Raw genomic sequence first — 21,051 nt, forward strand, 5'->3', positions numbered from 1 at the left:
GAAGGGGCGTCAATGCTGCTGCTCACCACAGGTCGCTAGCGGTGACCTCTGGGATGCTGGCCTGTTTGGGTTTGTAAACTCTGTTTCTTGCATACTTCTATTTGTTGAACGAAAAATGTGACAAGAAAATGTTAATTTTAATTTCAGACAAAGATTCCTTCTGCTCTCGTTTAAAGTCACTATAAAGTAACTTACGTTGCAAAGGCACTAATATTTAGTGAAAAAAACAAACCCTTCGAATAAACAGTTTTTCTAAAGAGGCAGATATAGTGCAGAACCACTACTGAGGTGACAAACTGACACCAAAGCCAAGCAACCAGAAACCTATTTTTGTAAAGTTTTACGGAATAACAACTCGAGGGGAAAAAGAAGGAGCAGAGCACAGTGTATGTGGTCTTTATTTCTGTTGTAGCTTGCAACAGAACGCCAGACCAGACGTTTCCGAGGCTGCAGCAGCATCCCATCGCTACATAAATTGTCTAATTCGCACCCGAGTATGATAAACAATCATTCTGAAGTCACCTGATGTGGTGCGTGTCAGACAGCAGGTATGCCTGAAATGACTCTTCCTTGCCAGAAAATGCCTGGCTTGGTAAGACACTGCTCGACTTTCCAAATCAGGCAAGGAAAACACAGCGAATGCTGCAACAGTATCCGCTACAACTAACCTACCCCGGTAAACAATCCTTTCTCTCAGTACGCAAGGCATTTCGTTGGGTTTAGATCCGTGAAGATTTCTCCTAGAGTGTCAAAGTTGAACGCTAATTTTAGCATATGTAATTTAATACGAATTTTCCTGCCACCTACGTGAACTCTGAAGTCTGTGAACTTGATCTCCAGCTTCCAAAGAAATGCTTTAATTTCCAGAAGTGTCCAGATATGACATTTGTAAGAGGTATTAAACATCTACAGACCAAGAGCTCATTTAAAGCCAGAAGGATATTTTTGGAATTTGCAAATTATCCTGGGAGGCCTCAATTCTGATAGACTGAATTATTGAGAGACCATTGTTTACAGAGCAGCACAACTGATAAAAGGAGGAAATTCTTGTTTTTAAACAGTCTATACACGAGAACACATAGAAAACGATACAGTTCAGTTTACCTCTCGAGCCAGAGAACATAAATTGTGATCCAGAGGATAGAAATTCAAGGTTAGGATGATCTGAACAGCAGCTATACAAAATTTATCGGTGTATTAAAAGAGACTGCACCGCCTCGTGGCGGGACGCTTGCCAAAGACAAAACTGACATTGAGGACAGAATCAGGCCAATGTAGGGACTGATCCTTTCTCCTCACCGTTCTCTGTGTCAGCATTTCTGCTCTGGAAGTGCATTAAGGCTTCTTGAGCCGAGTGTGGAAGCTGTTTCTGAAGACTTACCGCTCTCTACAGCTACCTGAAAGGAGGGTGTTGAGAGGTGGGGGGCAGTCTCTTCTCCCAAGTGATGGTTTTTGTCAGAGTTAGGCTGATGGTTGGACTCGATGATCTGAAAGGTCCCTTCCAACCTAGGCAACTCTAAGATACTATGACTGCCTGTTACAGGAACGTCTGTGTCTTGACATTACATGTCCCCAGTTCCAGCTTCCAGGTAATTCATTTATTTGCAGAAAGTTTGCTTCACTAAAATTTTACGTACTGAAGTAATCAGGAGGCAGACGATGAGCTTGTGATTTTGGCATTCAACTGCCAATCTCCAGCTCTGCCTCTGAAGTTTAACCTCATCTGACTTCCTCCGAAGTCTCCCCCCAGCTCCTGTGTAAGACGCTGGTGGGGTGACATGCAGGAGTGTCCGAGTGCCTGCCCAGGACCTGTGTTGTGTCTATGCAAAACACCATCTCTGTCCTCACATGGAGCACTCCTCACAGCCTGGTAAGATGCCATCTAACTTTGCTGTAGAGCAGCGTAATGCAGCAGTCACCGTTCCCTACATACAATAGAAACTCAGACTCAAATCCTTCTGCTTACCCGATCCCAGGAAGGTGTCTGCACCCAAGTCTTTACTTTTCAGAATGCCACATGGACATGGGGAAATTTCAAGGCTGAAACAACTTCATAAAGCACCCACTTTACACGGGGACTCAACGTAAATAGGAACAGCTGAGAGATGCTACAGTGACAGCCCAGTTATTTAGAAGACCCGCTTTCATGAACTTTAATGCTATTTTATACACAGCGCAACAGCTTCCAAAGACTGCGACTGGGAGGGGGAGACCTCGTTTGCTAGACGTCATCCCCAGCAGTGGGAATATGTATTACACACTTTTCTCCAAATCAGGAACAACACGAAATCAAGGACTTGAATCTCTTCCGAGTTTCAAAGCACAAGTAGAACCGCCTACCAGGTCTAGCACTGCTTGCTAAATATTTCAGTGCTCTTGCCAGCCACTGCCTGTCCATCGCTGCCCCCAGCTAAATGTCTCCCTCCTCTTTGCTACCTACTCATCCTGTTCTTCTTTGCAGAGTTTAAGGCTTTCAAGTCATTCTGATTGTGGGCAAGTTATGCTTGCTTGTCCGATGAAACCCTTTAAATCCAATTTATTTCTGTAGACAAACAGGTCATACCCAGTTTATGTGCTCTGCATCTACTACACTGCAAAAAATCCATCACGAGGCTCCAACTGAAGATCACCAAATGTTAATACAAGTATATTAGTGGGTTTATCTATTTATGGAAAAATCTGCATCTGTGCTGCTTTGTACCCACTCTTACTCAAGACTTCAGAGAGAGGAATATGTTTATGGAGCGACATGAGCTATTGGGGATTTATCCAAACCAACGTAAATAAAATCTATGACCTGGTTTTTCCCTGTTTAGTTAAATGGGCTTGTATTAAATTTTATCATTGAACTGAACCAGCAGCTCAAAACTTTTCCAATAATTTCTTGCAAAATAGCCTGCAGGAAGCATATCTGAAACCTTCTCAACTGTTGTTTGGTTGAAAGAGGATGATTAAAATGGAGTCCCAGAGGGTGCATCACAGCAGAAATACTGTTGCAACAAGCACACAGGAGACTCGGAGGAGAATAGAGCTTAAGGGGCTGCAGCTTTGACAATCCTCTTGAAGCAAGCTTTATTAAAGCATTATGTGATTTGGCAACAGCCTGTTGACATTCTTTTAATTTCAAAAGTGGCCTTAATTTTTGATTTCCTTGAAAAGTAAGACTCCTGTTCAGCAAGGAGTTCTCAGCCGTTCCCTTTTCGTAACCTGCTCCACAATCCACGTTCAATAGAAAAGCACTGATTTGAGCCTCGGTGTTGCCAGTTTCAAAAGCTGGGTGCCCGAATCTCGGTTCTGCATCTGCAAGTCTCTGCCACCAGAACCCCATCCAAAGAGCTGAAAGGTTTCTTTTTACAGTAAAGAACAGGCAATTGCCTGCTGGAAAATTTCCCTGGTGGCAATTACTTCGTAATAAAGAGCATGGAAGCGCTATCCCATTTCATCTATTATCGCTGTGGCAAAATTACCTCTCGGTCAGAGGTGAGGGTCAAACTCAAATTCTGAACAGAAAACCGAAACTCAGACAGCAATTGTGCATTCACAGGTTCACCTGATGACTTGCTCTCCTAAAGGGCGTTTAGACAGAAGTATAAAAAGATGTAGGCTTTGTAAATTTGGCTGAGAGCGTACATGGGTGGAAAGCAGATTAAGAGGAAGGGTTTAGGCTAGGAAAGAGGTTGCGTAAAGGTGCGTGTTTAAAACCACTCAATTTTAGCACCCTTTCAGGAGGCCAATGCCTGCCCCTTCTTCTCCCATCCCTTCCCCACTACCCACAGGAAATATTAGTGAGGGAGCACTAAAAATACAGGGATCCTGCAGTTCCTTGAGTCCTATACTTGTCCCTTTACTCCAGAACTGCCCTTGAAGAAAACCTATAGCTCGTCTCAGCTATAGCAACAAGCCGGGTCCAATATGTGTGGAAGAACTGCAAGACAATTCAGTCACTCAACATAAAAGAGAAGTAAAAAGCACATTTACAATAGACTGAAAGAATTTTTTAAAGCCATTGGCTGATATGCAAATTAAAAACAACATAAAAAAAATCTGCTTATAATTTAGTACAGTCCCATAACCAGTTCAGCACCATTGGCCTGTAGCAGCGTTATTAACTGGTCCTTATTTCTGCTGCTTTACTAGATCTCCTTGGAGCGGGAGAGAACAAGAGATTCAGGAAAGAAGGGGGACAGGGATGTCAAAGTACTCCTAAGTCATTCCAAAAAGCTCATTCTCTCTTAAACCTTGGCTACTCAAGATAAAAAGGAGGCAGTATGCTGGACAGGAAAGATTTACTGGTAAAAAGAAGCACCCACCAAAAGGGCAGAGATGTCCATTTCCTTCTTAGGGAGTGATTATTTTTGGAGGCCTCAAGCTTTTTCCACAAATCACAGACAAAAATGTCTATCATTGCAGATTAAAAAAAAAAAAAAGAAAAAAAGATTTGAAGAGCAGAGATGATGACGAAATTAAAAATTGCTTTTAAACTTCCATCCTTATAAAAATGCAGACTGTCAGCTCTTATATACAGTTTGCTTTGTCTTGCAGCATGTTTTTTTTCTATCGGTCCACAGTTCTCAGGCTTGTTGGTGTTTCTTGCATGTCATATATGGTCACTCACACTAACCTCAGATCACACAAGCTCTCAAAAGGAAAACTTGCAAAGATTCAAAGAAGTGTTTTCACATGGAATTTTACTGCCAACACTCTTTATGCTAGGGGAAAAAAAAAAAAAAAAAAGTACTAACATTCCCACAGTACACAATTAAAATATCAAGGACTTCTGCTAAAGATTTGGAATTGGAGAAAACAGCACCAGAGCAAGTATGAGACTTATTTCAGAAGCAGCTTCTTCGGCAGACCTTATTCAGCTAAAAAAAAAAAAAAAAATAAAAGGGAACAAAAAGTTACCTACTGCTAAATAATAGGAAACATGTTTCACGTCTATTGGAGAAGCCTCTGAATTCCTTCGCACTCAACTTCCCTTCCCTAGTAAGGCTATTCATCCGAAGTCACATATTCTGTACAGTCCTAAAGCCAGCGCGAATCCTCATGTTACCCCAGCTGAAAATCTGCCACGCGTTATCAGTTGCGCCTCTGAAGGCCACATTCAGTGTTACTTAAAGAAAAACAGAACATTGATATAAAAAAAGCTCTCTAAGTAACAGTTATTGCACAACTGCCAGACCGCGTGGCATTTGCCTTGATATGAAAATAAAGCATGTGCCCCCACTGCCCCCAGGATTAAAAATCTTAATAGTTGCATAGCATCTTTCTCTTAAAGGTGCCTTAAACGTATCCGTAACTAAACCTCCCACTAAGCACTACATGTGTTCAAAAACTGTGCTGCTCAATTAATATTTGAGCTCAAAAGATACTTTACGTAAGAGAAGGGTGATACATGATACGAAAGCCTTACTGACTTGCTTGTTGGTTAAAAAAAAAGTACAGTAAAAATTAGTCTTATACAACCCCTTAGTGGGCATAAAATTAGTCAATAAGTAAAAAATGATGGGTGGGGAGGTTTTATAGGGCAATTAACATGTGCCTCAGGCACCATATTTGCAGTTTTATACATTCCACCACTTGAGCTCTGAATACAAACTCTACATGATCTTAGAGACTAACTTCAAAGCTAACAAGGCTGAAAATGTATTTAATTAAGTGTTTATTATTCTAGGTTTTCTGGATCCATTGCAAATTCAGTTCTTGTCCTTAGATTAGCTGTGTTACGGTCCCCTCTTGGGACAGGTCAGCTCTCAAGCCGTTAATTCTTCCAAGGAGGAATTCAGATCCTGCAATTCACTCTCAGCATCAAATGGAGCTGTGCCTGGGAGCCCAGATGCAGCTGCATTGTACAAGAATTTAACTTTGAGAGTCAAAGAGCAGGTTACAGCAACTCAAACAGTTTCTCCCTGGTAAGACAAGGTCAGGTAAGGCATACGTCAAGAGGTAAGATGCAGCTTTGCAGAAAGACAGTTATAAATACATAAAACCTTAACATAAATGCAACCTTTGGCAGAGATGAGGAATAAACCCGATTACTCGAGCTGAGCTGAAATAGTCAGTGCTGCTTTATGTTGAAGAGTTTCCTCCATCTGTGAGAGTTTTTCCAGCTAGTCAGCCTTTTTTTTTTTTTTTCCACTTGAATTATAGGCAGCCTCTAAAAGCTCATCCAATCCCTTTGTTCCCTTCTCCCCCACCAGATCTTTAAGGTTTTTAGACTTCCTTTGATCTCGGGTTTAGCCTTAGGAAGACCATCCCCTTCCACACTGAACTGAGTCAGCAATTTTGATACCTTAATTCCTTTGAAGAAACGTACCTAAAAGCTAACTTATCTGTAACATTTCACGCTTGGTTTCCAAATACATCTCCATAATCTCCTCTTTACCTACGTGCATTCTTCTCAGGCAGGTATCAACACTAAATTTCAATGGGGAGATTCACTACCACTTCATACTGAAAGTTCACTCTGTAATATTAAATCGCTTCAGCATAATGACTTCTCAGCTACCATTCTGAGATTTCTCAGAATCAGCACTTTGAGTTATTGCTTAACACACTTTTTCCATACTGGCAATTTCACATGAACTAGATTTCAAGACCCTTTAAGCACGGTCTGCTAAGCTTCAGGCTGGAAGAATTTTGAATGGTAGATAATTTTTTTTTTTTTTCTGAAATATTATGTCTAAATGCTTTAACTGAGCCCAGACCCCCGAAGAGCTTTTCTACATGTATGAGACACGAAGGAAACACGTCTCATGTCTCATACGAGACATAAGCGACTACAGTATTTTGCTGATTCAAAAGCATATAATGAGTGAAATAATTTCTTTTCCAAACAAAAATAACCTATGGTATTCTGCTCTGCTTAGCTCAGCCTTTCTCTTTATTAAAATCTATTAATTAGCACTGAAATATGCAGTTTCCAGAAATGCTATTCCTTTGTGTTATTGCCTAAAAAGAACACCATGTTCAGGGTTAAGCTTAATACAACCGGCTTCAATATTTAATGTCAGACTAGCTGATGTTTACTACAGGAGCCCATTAACTCTCACAGCAAAACAAAGTGATGCCATCACAGATAGGCACTCAGATATGAAACTCATAACAATCAAGGCTATTCCTGTACCGTACCAGAGAAACATCCCTAAATTTAAGTGACATTATAAAGGCAAGCAGCACATGTAAACTGTTCATGTTTTTCCTTACATAAATGTGCATCATTTCTTTTTAAAAGCACTAGTGTAATATATTTAATTTATGCAGGGGAATGAGGAGCAGTTTGGTGCTGACAGTCGCTTCTGTGCCTATTAACTATTCATAAAACACTCAATAGCATGGGAAAGATCCTTTGAAGCAACAGTAAAGGCTTGGCAAAGCTTTTATCATATTAAATATAAACCGTGAAACTTCATGTTTACAGCTACCACTACTCATTAGTCAGACAGCAAGTTTTTCATGCTGAAAGCAGCAGCCACCCCAAGTCATACAATACAGATTTATTTTTTTTTTCTTCCGCAGTCCTAATGAAGCAGGCACGTGGACCCTACTTTTCAGAAGAAACGGCTTTACTGCTTGCATTACCACCCAAATTGTGCTTGAATTACAACTGAAATAATCTGAAATTACCAAATCATGTTATTTATTACTGGTTTTAAGCATTGTTAACAGAAGCCATGCATTGTGATTTTACTGAACAAGTTTCTTAAAAAAGCTGACAGTTTCTTTAAGTTTTCACCATACCAGTCGTTAGTTTCTCCCCACTTTTATTCACTTAAAATCCCTTGCAAAAAAAATTTTTTTAAATGTATCCAAATCTTCCACGAAATGTTATGAACTGGAAGTAGTTTGAGAGATTTAATCCTCTAGAAGCCAAGTTTAATGATGGAAGAAAATACACTGTCATTTATGAACAATAGCAGGGATTTTAATTCCCTCTCACAGATAAGCAGCATTAAGTACCAGATGTTTCAGAAGACAAAGGCCTCATCCTGCTCCTGTGGAGTTTATAATACATGGCTGAAATGCGAGAGGGGAAGCAAACACTAGTGTCAATGCACAGAACAGACTCAGGAGTAATATGAAATCAGGTTGTCAAAAACCTTGGACCGATGAACAAGTAAACCCAGAGCTCTGGCAGTTTATTTTCTAGTAAAGTTTTAATGCTGGCTGGGAGGAACTGCCAGTTGAACGGGTCTCAAAAAAAGGTTAATGAAGATTTCTAGCGATAAAAACTTGCGAAAGCGACAACTAATATAATTTCATCTGCAGTCAGCCTGCCACTTTTCATATTTGGCATATTTTTATATCCTCCAAATCCTTCTAAACACGTTAGCTGCTTCACTTTGAATTCTTAAGCTGCAGATAGCAAGAAATCAAAGAGCAAGTTAGAATTAAAAAAAAAAAAGGTGTAACATATTTGTCTTGTTCTTGTTGCTAAGCTACTAAAGCCCAGTTATGACTACATGGCTATTACAAATTTGTAGCTGCATTTCTGACAAGGCAATGTAACATCAATCTAAGCATAGCAATAAAGACAAAGATTAAAGTCGCAACTCAGAATTTCTTTCCGTAGGGGTACAGCAACTCGGGCACTTCCAGACCTTTCCAGTTCACAGGATCCATCGATCCAAGGAGCTCTCACTGCTGCCTTCGGTTCTTTTGTTAAGAATTCAAAACTGTAGGCAATTTAAACACATCGAGAGTTTTAACCACTGTTGGATTGGAGAAGGACTATCCAAAGTTACTCCCTTCAGTTACTGCAATCCGGTGGCTTACAGAACAAGTAGGACAGGTCGTTGATCTGCCAAATCAGAACTACACCTCTGAGCCAGGGCACACGAACAGCCAGGAAAGTCAAATACCTGCGAGCAGAAAGTATGTAACACCATACTAACTTGCCTAAGGTTTTAATGGTGGTATCAGATAAGAATCTCAGATTATTGCAGCGACCAAAGTTTTCTCTGAGAACACAAGCACACACCGTAAAGCTTAATTGTTAATACTCAGCATATAACTGTAAGGAAGAGTCTTTTTCGCATACCCAAAAGGCTTCTGGTTCTTCAGTTTGTTATTAGCAAAGTTAGTTGGTTGAGTCACCACACTTCCCCAGGTGTTGCTTCTCGAAAAGAGTTTCTCCAGCCAATTTAATCTCACAGAAAAAAAATAATGAATGTTGCTTTTACCAAAACAAGAAGCAAAGGCAATATTACAGCAGTTCGACAGCTACACACAACCCCCTCCAGTGAGGAATAAATATAGTTCATGTTGAGGCAGACAGATGCTGAGGTTGATAAAGGTAAACAGAACCATGTAAGAGGTAATTACCAACCAGGCCAGATAAGTCACCCGTGAATAACTTAACTCTTCAGTGAATCCAACACTGGTTATTCCTCTGCTGAGGGAACATGAGCCAGAGCAGGAAAGATTACAATTAGTTCCCAGAGTGCTAACATTTGGAACCAGCTCCCTCCATTTCTTATCTCTGTGGCATGGAACATCATCACCCCCAGCCTTTGGCATCGCTTTGTCGATTTGCTAGCTTTTCTGCAAGTGAGAGCTCTTTTGTTCCCTTCCCCCAAATCCCAATGTTATTTTGATCACTGGGGTTAGGGAAGGAAGGGAAGAGATATTTCTCAATTATCTGGAGGAAACAGATCTGCTAGAAGAGCTCACAAAAGAAATGTAAGCTAGTAGACTGGTCAGTAATTAAGAGGATGGTTTATTTATACTGTCTGACCTTACTCTACGGCAAGGTAAAGTCAGCTTAGCCAGCTCTACATTTTAAACATCCAAGTGCTAGCACGAAACAAGAACACGAACAAAAAAGTATAGGGACAGTTACAAAACTGGGGGTCTTCCCTGTGCAAAGCAGGCCGCAAGTTTTTGCGTTCGTGGCAGGCAGTAATTGAACCAAAGCTGCTAGTACAAATTAATTAAGTCTCTAAAACTCAACTTACCCAAAAGACAACATCTCAAAACAAGTTATGGACATTATAAACATTCCCAGATGAAGTTGTACCTGTTTTATTCAGCTAGGCAGGTTGATCAGAAAGCTCCTATTTGAGGAACAAATAATCTATTTTAACTATGACAGCAACAGATCCAAAAAGGACGTCTGATGAGCTCTGAAAATTAATATTTTCAGGAAAACTTAGAGGCATAACCCATCAGCATCTCTTATGGCACTAACTGCACTGATTATTGACCCCTCTGTTGATTTAAAATAAACTGACTCTTAATTTCATACGAAAACACATTTTTAACTGCAAGAAGACTGCATGAAAGAATATCTGAATTGCATGCTCACAAGTTCACATCAAATAGAAAAATGCAGATGTTTCATTTGAGATGTTAACCTTGAAATTTTTAAACAGTGTTGTAAACAGTATTCAATGAACATTATTTTAGAGAGTTGTCCGAGAGCTTCTGTTTGGCCGCAGCTGAGCATGCTGTAAGGTACAACTGCATGTATAAGCCAAAGCAAACATTAGCAAACATATAATATGCATATATTATATATACACTTATGCTGTGCACACACATCGTTGATTTATTCACTCGTGGAAGCACGCTCAGTCTGGTACTTCTATTCGGTTTCATGTAATATTTTCTGATATCTGACAGAGAACACGATTTTCTGGATTTGATAAAGGTAATACCAGATGCTGTTAACATTGTAAGCAGTTTATTTGAGACCTAATTACAGTACTCACCACAAAATTTAACACTGTCTACTCCTATTCTAAACCCCATTATCCCTCCATTATTATCTAAAGCTATTGGTATTACGCTTTATTCATAGGTATTCATGTGTTACAAACTAGACGGATTAATCACATAAGACTCACTAGTGGTTTGAAGTAAATGCAATATTTCACTAGTAGTTGGAAAAGCCAATTCATCTAACTGTTTATTCTAAATTCTCCATAAATGAAAAAAAAAAAAGCTTCACTGCAATCCTTTATAGTCTAATGTTGTTTCTAGTTTCTCGGACATTTACCTTTTAGTAAAGAATTTTAGACTTAAATCAGGTTAAAATTTTTCCAGAGGGAAGCAATATTAGACAGAAGATGAATGCATATAGAAGTCCTTCCCACTTAAACACGGTCACACAGAAGCTGTGGCACAGCCAACAGCGCAAAAAAAAAAAAAAAAGAAAAAAAAGAGAACAAACCCTAATCCATTTTACCTTGCACATTTTCAGTTGGCAGACCCCACTTCCCTCTTCCTCTGACTTCAATCAATGCAAAAGGATATATAAAGTTTCAATTAACAGGAATGAGAATTTACTTACCAATTTGTAACAATACGGGTGTTACCAAAGCTGTTTCCATGGCATAACAAAATTCCCTGCCAAACATTACTGCACCATGCATCACCCACAGGCGTATTGGTATCCGGTCTATGGATCCTTCACTAATGGTCTCCTCCCTACTTTCATTCTCCTTGTTTTCTGGTTTCTGAAGCTGTGCTACAGGTAGATCTTGAACTTGCATAGATTCCGAGTCAGCATTCTGGGGAGCCATTTTCATTACCATAAAAATATATATATATATATATATTTGTTATATATCTATATAAATAATACTACCATAACTCCACAAACAAGTTAGGGTGTCTTCTCTTTCAGCTTCTGTTCCTCTGGCAAGTAATGCTTATATTCCTCTTGTACAAACAGATATCTTGAAACTTCTTGTATAGATATGAGACATTAAGAACAAAAAGCTATTTGGTAGGAATTTCAACATATGGCTTGCTGATTTACTGTGAGTTAGAGTTAAAAATCCATAATTGCCATTCAGTTAATACCAGTTTCATAATTATTATTGAAGAAGTGCTGAAGTTGTTATTCTTGCTACAGAGAGGTGGAAAGGCGACACAAAGAGGTGCTCCACTGTTAATCCCCATCGAGTGGCTGATTAATCTGCAACAAAAAGCAAGCATTTAAAAATTTCAATAGCATTTTTCAGGATATTGTGCCCCCCCGCCCCCTTAACCATATACCCTATTTCCTGCTTAATGCTTTCCATTGTCCTTGCCTAGTGTAGGATCTTTTATTCCACGGTCCCTCCTACCCCTGGACTTTCCACTGAAATGCAGTTACTCCTCATATTTAAATGATGCTTAACTGTACACTCCTAAGATCCTCCAGTTTGTGGTCTTACATGAAGCCACAGAAGAATATATCAATGTATTTGTCCGAGATCCTCAGAACATCAGCACAAGACTAACAAATTCTGGGAAACTTAATGCAGGTTCCATTTCAGAAACAGTGTGGGATATTCCAGTACTATGCCAGGAAGATGATTCATCGGTTGCCATTTACTCACTGGCCACACAGACGTCTCCATTTAGGCTTTTGGAAGTTGCCAGTTACTTTGCAGTAATCATCACACCATCTTATAACAAAGATATTCCTCAAGCAAACGTGAGCAAAAATAAGCCATTAGGAATATAACTTTGAGGATTGGTGTTTAAATATTTAAGCTTCTAATAAGGATATAGACAGCACATGCATCCATCTTCACTTTCTGCACACAAGATCAGAGCACCTTACTCCCAACATCCTTTTGAAGTCCGTGAAGGTAGAATGGCACAATATCTTCCACCATAGATTAAAATTATTACGATATATTCCAACCAGGTAAGACAAGCTTCTCCTGTATTTCCCTGTCCTTTATGCCACAAAGTCTAAGCAGATGTACATACCGTACCATGTCAATCAAAATGTGTTTAGGCACTTAGGAGAAAAAAGAAAGCATTTTATAAAAAGTCAGATTGCGTCATGTTTGCACCACAAGGGTGCACGGTAACTTCTATGCACACAGTGTGACCGAACTCGGATCCCAGTACAAAACCCCTCGGGGGTATGGTTCCATGATTTGCTGGCTTTGGCAGCAAAGCTGGCCTAAGAAGTCCCCACGCTGCAGTTCACTGCCCCTTCAGTTGTGGCAACAAAAACTCTTTGTGGGCTAGAGCATAAACCAGATCATTAAGCGGTGAACCTAAAAATGAGCCTTAAGAAAAAGATGACATGTTTGGGGTTTAAAGCACATCACAACAGCGAGTCTGTTTCAGTGTGACCCGACACACTGTTCTACTAAAAGTGCAGCACGGGAACATCATCTTGAGCGCTCCCTCCTGCTGATACCCTCCTTCGAGCTGTACCCCCAGTGGGTTTATTGCATGATTTTGTTCTTCTAGTCAAAAGCAACTTTTTTTGCTCTGGGCTTTTTCTCTTCCCAGGCTCCCCAAGATTCCTGGAGTTCTCAGATCTGATCACCTCAGTAACAACTTAATACTAGAATTTGCTTTAGAGGTAGTCAAACCTTTAAATCACATGAGAGAAGTTAAAATAACTTACTGCATACGAGTGCTATAAGGAGAGTTTGAAGTTCCCAGTTTTAATCTACAAGCATTAAATAGCTCAGAACAAAAAGGACTCAAGACAACATTTCTCCACCCACTCAATTAACAGGAGGAGTTGAGATGCAGTGCCTAATGTTACTGAATTATGTTACAGACAGGTACTTATTATTCAAGTTCTTCATAAGCACCTTGTTTCTGTAACGCTTTTTCTTTCCACTAATTGGGGTTTGGATTCATTTCCCTCCTTCCCGTAGTTAACGCAGTGTTGGAACTTGCATCAGAAGGGAAATGGATGATTCTCTTCCCTTACTTACTTGTCCGAGGTTTCAGCTCAATCCTTGAAGGGCTATTAGTTTATCATAAATATGAAGTTAAGTACCGTGTGTTTTAAAAAGACACACATTCACATTTCATAACACAAGTTCTGGGTGAGTAAAACCTACAAAATACGGGTTCCAGAGTAGGAGCAATTATTTTAATTACAGACTAGTAACAAAATGTTTAATTGCTGGCAGACTCGGGCAAAACTGCATTCAGTAGAATCTAAAAGTTTACATATCAGATCTTACTATTCAAAATCATTCTGAACACGTGTTGTATTACAGACTAAGGGTCACGGCTAACCCCCCTGTACAAGATGGCTTTAAAGTCTCTAGTGTTTTCTTATGCTGAATTTCCCCTCCTGTCACTGTCTCTGAAGGATTTAACTCAATTTCCCTAAACACCTCGCTCGATACACAGTTACGGGGTAGGAGAATGAGGCACGGAGAGGAAGGCAGTTCATCACACCAGAATGTTTTATGCTGCACAGGGGCAGCCTGCATGCGCAAGCAGGGTGACACCAGCCAGGGAGCATTTGTCACTGGAAAGGATAAAGAGGCAGGACAAAAGAGGGTATCTGAGATTTAGCCCATTTGAGCGAGACTCTTAAGGGATGACTAAAAAAGTTATTCTTGAAGTGGGAGATGATGGGGAGTGATCAGATAATTTAAGAGACAGGAATAATGGATGATAGATGGAAGTAGACTTTGAAGTTGTAATTGACACAGATAAGAACAGTATATTTTAACCATGCCAGAAAAAGCAGTTACAGTATTCAAGTGCAATAGCAAGAGGCACAATGGACAGGTTTTATCTAAAGGAACAGAGAATTACTGTTCCATTATGCCAATTTTGTGGTAAGCATAACGCTAGTCTTCCTGCTGCACTTTCATCTGACTCCAAATGCATGTCTAATACAAGAGCCAGAGAACAACAAGTGCCTCTCAGAAAGGTCTTCCAGTTCTTTCGTAATTCCTGCTAGGTTGTGTTCCTACCCATTTTAGTCCGGTCCAGATTCTGCTGCTGCTTTTTCCAAGTTCATTTTGAATTTGGCAAGTTTGAATAGTGGCTTTCTTCCTTATCGAAAAGGGAGACAAATTCATTTACCTGCTGGAAGTAAATACTACAGAAGCTTTTATGCAGCAAAGAACTCCAAAGTAAATGGTGTCTAAAGAGGAGGTGGGTTAAAATATCAAAGTGGGCATGCTCCCATGTCTGCATCTCTAAAACCGAACCTTAATTGCCAATAATTTCTTAAAATTGTAGTACTGAATATCCACGGTGATTTCCAATACAGTCCTTTTACTCATGCAGTTCAAAAGCTTTACTGCGTGGAGTCCACCTAAGAAACAGGCCAGCATTATTATTGCAATTTTTTAACAAGTGATGAATTAAGCTTACATTTTACTTGTCATTCAAGCAGACTAGGTATTAAGAGGGACTCTTTATCAAGGAGTGTAATGACGGGACGAGGGGTAATGGTTTCAAACTGGAAGAGGGTAAATTCAGATTGGATATTAGGAGGAAATTCTTTACTCTGATGGTGGAACTGGAACAGGTTGCCCAGGGATGTTGTAGATGCCCCATCCCTGGAGGTGTTCAAGGCCAGACTGGATGGGGCTTGGAGCAGCCTGGTCTGGTGGGAGGTGTCCCTGCCCATGGCAGGGGGTTGAAACTAGATGATCTTTAAGGTCCCTTCCAACCTGAACCAGTCTGTGATTCTATGATTCTAAGAGAGCAGGCATCCCTTCCTCAAACAGATGTCGAGAGGCACAGTGGCAAAAGATTTCAGAAAGATATCTGTACCTTTCCATGTAGCAGCTAAACAAAATAGTTTTAAAAAGTAAACTGGCACACAAGACAGCATTTATCTCAGGAAGGTGCCTCCATTCTGCCGTGCACCGTCACTATACCATCCATAAAGTTTTAAAAGGTATTTTCATGCTTAACAAAGAATGAGGAAGTAGAATGAAGAATTTCAGTCACGGAAAAAGGGTTCATGTTGGGTACAGAGAGAAGTTTAGATACAAAAATATTCCTGATCTTGCAAAGTGTATGTGGGAGGAGGGGAGTGATTACACTTGCTCTTCTTCAACCTAATTGCACACATTTTACTTCGACCTTTGGCCACATCGTGACAAGGACAAAACCTATAAAGTGGCAGTAATATAGCCACTTTAGGCAGTAATATATTCTGACAAGTAACCTGTAAGCAAAATTTTATAAAAGCTGCTCAAATTGCTAGTAATTTTATATGTTATACTTCTACTATCTATCTTCTATCTAGGCATAAGTCTTAACATGACTATGTGGAGCACAAAACACGTTCCAGGCTCGACAAGGCTATATCACAATGATCCTATACCTCAAACGGGTAGCGTTCACAGACGAAAGCACATGAATCATCGAAGAACCAGAGGAAAATTACTTTCTCTAGGGTTTTCCAAAGAAGAGGAAGAGTTAGATAGGTCATATTTGTGGCCCACAAAATTCAGTGGTTTTCTTTTCCCTAGTGAGCACTGAGATGCTAGAGGTGCACAAAAAGCTCACGCTAGACAATTATGCAAGAGAATGCCTTGGGCAAATGACTTTTATCACACTTCTCAAGAGTGTTTTGTAAGTTTACGACTTAGAGGTTGGCAAGCAGTGTTTTTGCATTTGTGATACCATCATCTGGAGGTCAGAAGATTGGTAGTACACCCATTAACCCCAAAATAAACGGGATCAACAGTGATCCTGCCCAAATCTTTTAAGACTGAGCTATTTTTAATGCGTGTTTCCACATATCCCTTGCTAACAAGGAATAGGAATGTACTGTTTGACAAGCAACTAGATTTCCTGAACCAGTGCCAAAGCACATGACTTTAAGCTCTGGACTATTCAGCAAATTTCAGGTAATCACACACATACTTTATTAAGCAGTAATAAAGCCTGGCAAGTAGATAGTTAAACAGACCCAACTGGATACCATGAGAAAATCTCATCTCTTGAGGAGGGCTTTCTTCCTCTGAAACCATTAAGCAATCCTTAAGACATTTATTGGTGTAAGAAACAATCCATTTCAACAGGGTAGGTGTGCACTAGTTACAAAATCCTAAGTCCCCAAGGGAAAAATAAGCATGGCCTAAGAAAAACTGTAATGAACAAACCGAAAAGGATGCAAACAGTTCTGTCCAAACACTATTGAATATCTAAGGGAACAAGGGGGCGATTGAGCAGAGGCAAACTACCCCCCTTCTCTCATCCTGCTCTAATTTGAAGTTTATTGCATTAACTTAGAGTCACTTAATTGAGCCATCTCTTGTCTTCAAGATCTGCCTCCTCCAATATCATTACTTTTTTTTTTGTTTTACATGCAAGGGCACAGATTGATCGAAGTCTCCCCAAATCATAGCGAAGAGCTGCATTCAGTTTTTCTCTACAGGAATTGTTTTCTAGCAATGGAGGAAATACTGTAGCTCAAACAAAGATTCCACAGTTTAAAAGAACTCTTCATCCTTCCTTTCAGCGTCAAGAAGGTAGAGACACCTTGAGCCATCATGGCACGTGAACGTCTTCTCACTGTTTACCACTAACTTCATACGGGAAAATAGCTAAGAATCAATTCTTACAGAATTTAATTAGGCTTTAATGAGTCTGATCACAGTTATTTTAAGAGTCCAGAAGCTGCCAGTCTAACAGGACATGACTTTGTTCCTCCCAAAGTCTTAGACCTCACCCTCCTTCAGTTCTTCAATGAGTACACCTCAGACATACACACTAGTAACGACATTATTTCACCTGTGAATCATGTTAGGCTGGCAAGCCTATAATGGCCCAGTCATTCCATTTATTTGTCAAATACTTAACTTTTCTGCCAAGTTGGTTTATATTAAGGTTTTCAAGAGATCACCAGATTACTTGAAAAGTTACCTAGACTGATTTAAATACAGCTTTAATATTAGCATTGGATAGAAAGGTATTCTGAGCTTGCCTGTCTTTTCCTTAGACTAAATAAGTGTTTGGCTGGACACTTGTACCTCTATGTTGCTGGCAAACATTGTTTATTATTCCTTCTATGATTAAATGCAAAATGGACACTGGGTTCTGTTTCAGCATCTGACCGACCGGCTTGCAAAACGGTATGTCGTTGGGACTCAGGCCTTTTCAAGAGTAAGATGGCATTTGTCCAAGCATAATTACTAATGTTTTGAGTTCAAATCCTCTGGTGCTTCACCATGCCAATAGAGCAACGTTGCTGTGAGCAGCTCTTAAAGGCAAGGCTGTCCTTCATCCCTCTGCCAGCGTGGCTACAGCACCTCACCAAAAGGTCAATTCTCAAAATATGTTAAAAATGATTCCCTAAGATGGTGATCCAACCGATTTTGTACAGATGACTCCCCGAGGATTAATTTTGTTCGACAGATCTGCCATAGGGGCGGTACCTTCTACTACAGAGGTAGCAACAGATGAAACCAGCTAAAACTCCCTGCAGCACAAAGCTGATCGCAGCTTCAAATTATAACAGCAAATTATACTTTTGCTAGGACAGCCTGTTTTGCGAGCAAGGCCAGTTTTGTTTTACAGTCAGCTGCTTGCATCGGAATATCGCGTAAAATATGTTACTACCTTATTGTACTGCTTACACTATAGCTTTCTCAATCACTTTAAGCTGGCATAAACAAGTACTTCCTCTAAACGCAGCAGTCTGTTCTTCCTTTTCTTTGCCTTGGGTTCCTTACTCCCACCCCTTCCTGCACAGCCACATAAGCGTCTATGTCACGAGCCAGACAGTGTAACTGATCTAGGTGGAAAACTAAACTGACAAAAAACCACAAAAAAAATCCTTTATAAAGTCAGGTTGGTTTTAGCTGCTTGCGTGGCTGCGTGGATCCGTAACCAACAGAATGGGGCAGCTCTTAGGGGTAGCAATACACAAAGGCAACGTGAAGTTGCAGCTCATATGAAAGAAGTTGTTGGTGGATCCCTGTGGCTACAAGGTGAAAAAGCAGCCTCACCTGCCCAGCTCAAGACACCTCCTCGTCAGAAAGTAGAAGGAGGATCTTCAGTCATGCTGTGAGAGCTATCATGTATTCTGCCTCCTAGGACTTGCCAGATGCAAGGCAGAATACCACTCGCTTAGCCAACAGGCAGCTATTTTCTCCCCGGTTGTTTTGCGGCTCTGTTAGTAATTATTAGCAGCTGTTTATAGTAACAGAACTGGCCAGAGGGGAAGTTTCTTTGGCCCATGTCAAGACTCAAATGTTCAGTCACTGCAGTAGGAAGAAAAGCATCTAGAAAACATACCTGGAGGTTCTGGCCCAGCTGGACAAATGCATGCAACTACTTTACTTGAAGTTCAGCAAAGGGGCTGTATCCTTCCATGATCTGATCAAGTTGTTCCTTCATAAAAGTTTAGACTCAAAAAAATCCTGTGACTTTCTAGAAGCACCATCTTATAAGCAAGTCATGAGGCCTTTGGTTCAAAAAGGCAGCAATTATAGGCAGGTGGTTGTTTAAATTCCCATTAAGACTTTTCACAGAGTTAAATGCAAACACAGATTTTTAGCTACTGCTTTCTAAAAACAGAACTGTATTAACCCTACCAGAGGGGGAAGACGACACTTGTTCAGTAATACTTTATTTTAAAAAAATGCAATTATGCCACATATTACTTAACAACAATCCCATATGTGAGCAATGTTACTCCAGATCCTGAAAGTTAACCTCTAATTTTAAAATGGTCTTACGTTAAACTGGACTAACCTGTTTTGAATCACTAAAAGCCTGCCAAAGGAAAAACGTTAAGGCTAACTGGGTGCAATAAAGAACCACATTTGACATGTCCTAACATTTAATTCATCATTCAGGTAATCAAAGGCATTGAAACACAACAGCATAAACCACCTTGTTCTACAAGGATGCAACGCCTAAGCAACCCTACAACTGACACCGAATGAAGGCTTAGATGAGATTTTTAACAGGTTCATTTTGAAATCTGAGATTTAAAAACATTTAAAAAAAAAGAAAAAGAAAAAGCCACTGGAACAAGCACAGCGCTTTTGCATCATGACCTACTTTTGAGGCTACCACACAATTTAGGCCACTGAAGCAAGGTCTGGGAGGGGGGAAATCATTCTGCAGCACGTTGTGAATGAAGACGATGTGGAGCAATCCACCTCACGTGGAGAAGCGGCATTTTTTTCCACTTCTTGCAAGGCAAACTTTTGCCTGCCCTCAGGACTCTTCACACACTGTAATCCAGTTGATGTCTTTTACAACCTCTGCCTTGCTGTTGTTTAAGCTGAGACATAACTTTTCAAAAATATACTCATCTAAGAGAAGAAAGTGATTCTGGCAGCTCTCTGAACTACTAAGGCTGAACATCTGAGATGCTCGACTCCCCCAACAATTCCATAAAAATATGCAAACAATCATCTCCCACAAAATGTAAGAGCAAGGGTGTGCGCTGCTTCATTTTGAAAGGGTTAATGAGGAGTTGTTGCACCCTTTCCTTGGTATGTATACAAAATTCCAGAAATTATTAAAACCTGACATAAACAGGCTTCCAACTCCAGCCTTGCTAGCATTAAATCTTCCATTGGGTGTCCTGCCTACTTCTTTCTGTAACGCGTGGCCTTGACTAGAAGCCCCCTTGCTTTCTTCGGACCCTCTTTCCACCCTCTTCCAGCTTACTCGGAAAATGACCAAGGTAAGATTTTGACTCACGCTTGAAGACGTGGAGATGCAGTGACAGATGGCAATCTGTGCATGACAAACTCCCCTGGTGGGCTTTTTCCTGCCCCGACATGCAAGGAGGAATAGAAAGCTTAAGACAAAAGGTGGAGAGGATGAAGGTCCTCATGACATCAGGGAGAACACCTTTGTAAGACAGCACTCTTTCCTCATTCTTTATATTTGGGGGGGGGCAATGTAATTTCTCCAGCCTGATTATATTACTGGGAAAAAGACGTAGGAAACCATGGGTCTTTATGAAATTACAGAAACAATTCTGGGAAGCCATCTTTTTAAAAGGGATTCATAATTTAACGCGAGACAGACTTTATTCAGTGGATTGGATATTATACTGCTCCCTAAAGGCACAGGCTGTTACTAATATTAGATCAGATTACATTGTTAAATCACTGCTGCTCCTGTTTTTAGTAGGAAATACTTAATTTACTTAAACTGGAGAGGTAGCATTATCTGATTAAACTTATTTTTTGTTTTACTGATAGGTAAAAAACATCATATATGTTCCTGTTACCCTCATGGTTATTAATACAGATACATTAAACAAGTAAACAGCTAGGGTGGTATGGGTATAAATAGCCATAGAGAAGCCTTCCCAGCTAGCAGAAAACATTACAGCCGGGACCGGCG

At 40.2% G+C, this 21,051-nt stretch overlaps 1 protein-coding gene across 3 annotated transcripts in view; it reads right to left on the reverse strand.

The window, feature by feature from the left end:
- The window catches only part of SLC45A4 (solute carrier family 45 member 4), an 87,132-nt gene that overhangs the window by 25,493 nt on the left and 40,588 nt on the right, over positions 1 to 21,051 (reverse strand). For all 3 annotated transcript variants that reach the window (XM_063327615.1, XM_063327617.1, XM_063327616.1), the window contains exon 2: positions 11,294 to 11,923. In XM_063327615.1, the coding sequence (XP_063183685.1) occupies positions 11,294 to 11,537 (244 nt within the window). In that variant the 5' untranslated portion in view covers positions 11,538 to 11,923. The remainder of the gene's footprint in view (positions 1 to 11,293; positions 11,924 to 21,051) is intronic.

This window comes from Chroicocephalus ridibundus, chromosome 2 (assembly GCF_963924245.1).
Source record: "Chroicocephalus ridibundus chromosome 2, bChrRid1.1, whole genome shotgun sequence".
In the NCBI taxonomy this organism is placed as follows: domain Eukaryota; kingdom Metazoa; phylum Chordata; class Aves; order Charadriiformes; family Laridae; genus Chroicocephalus; species Chroicocephalus ridibundus.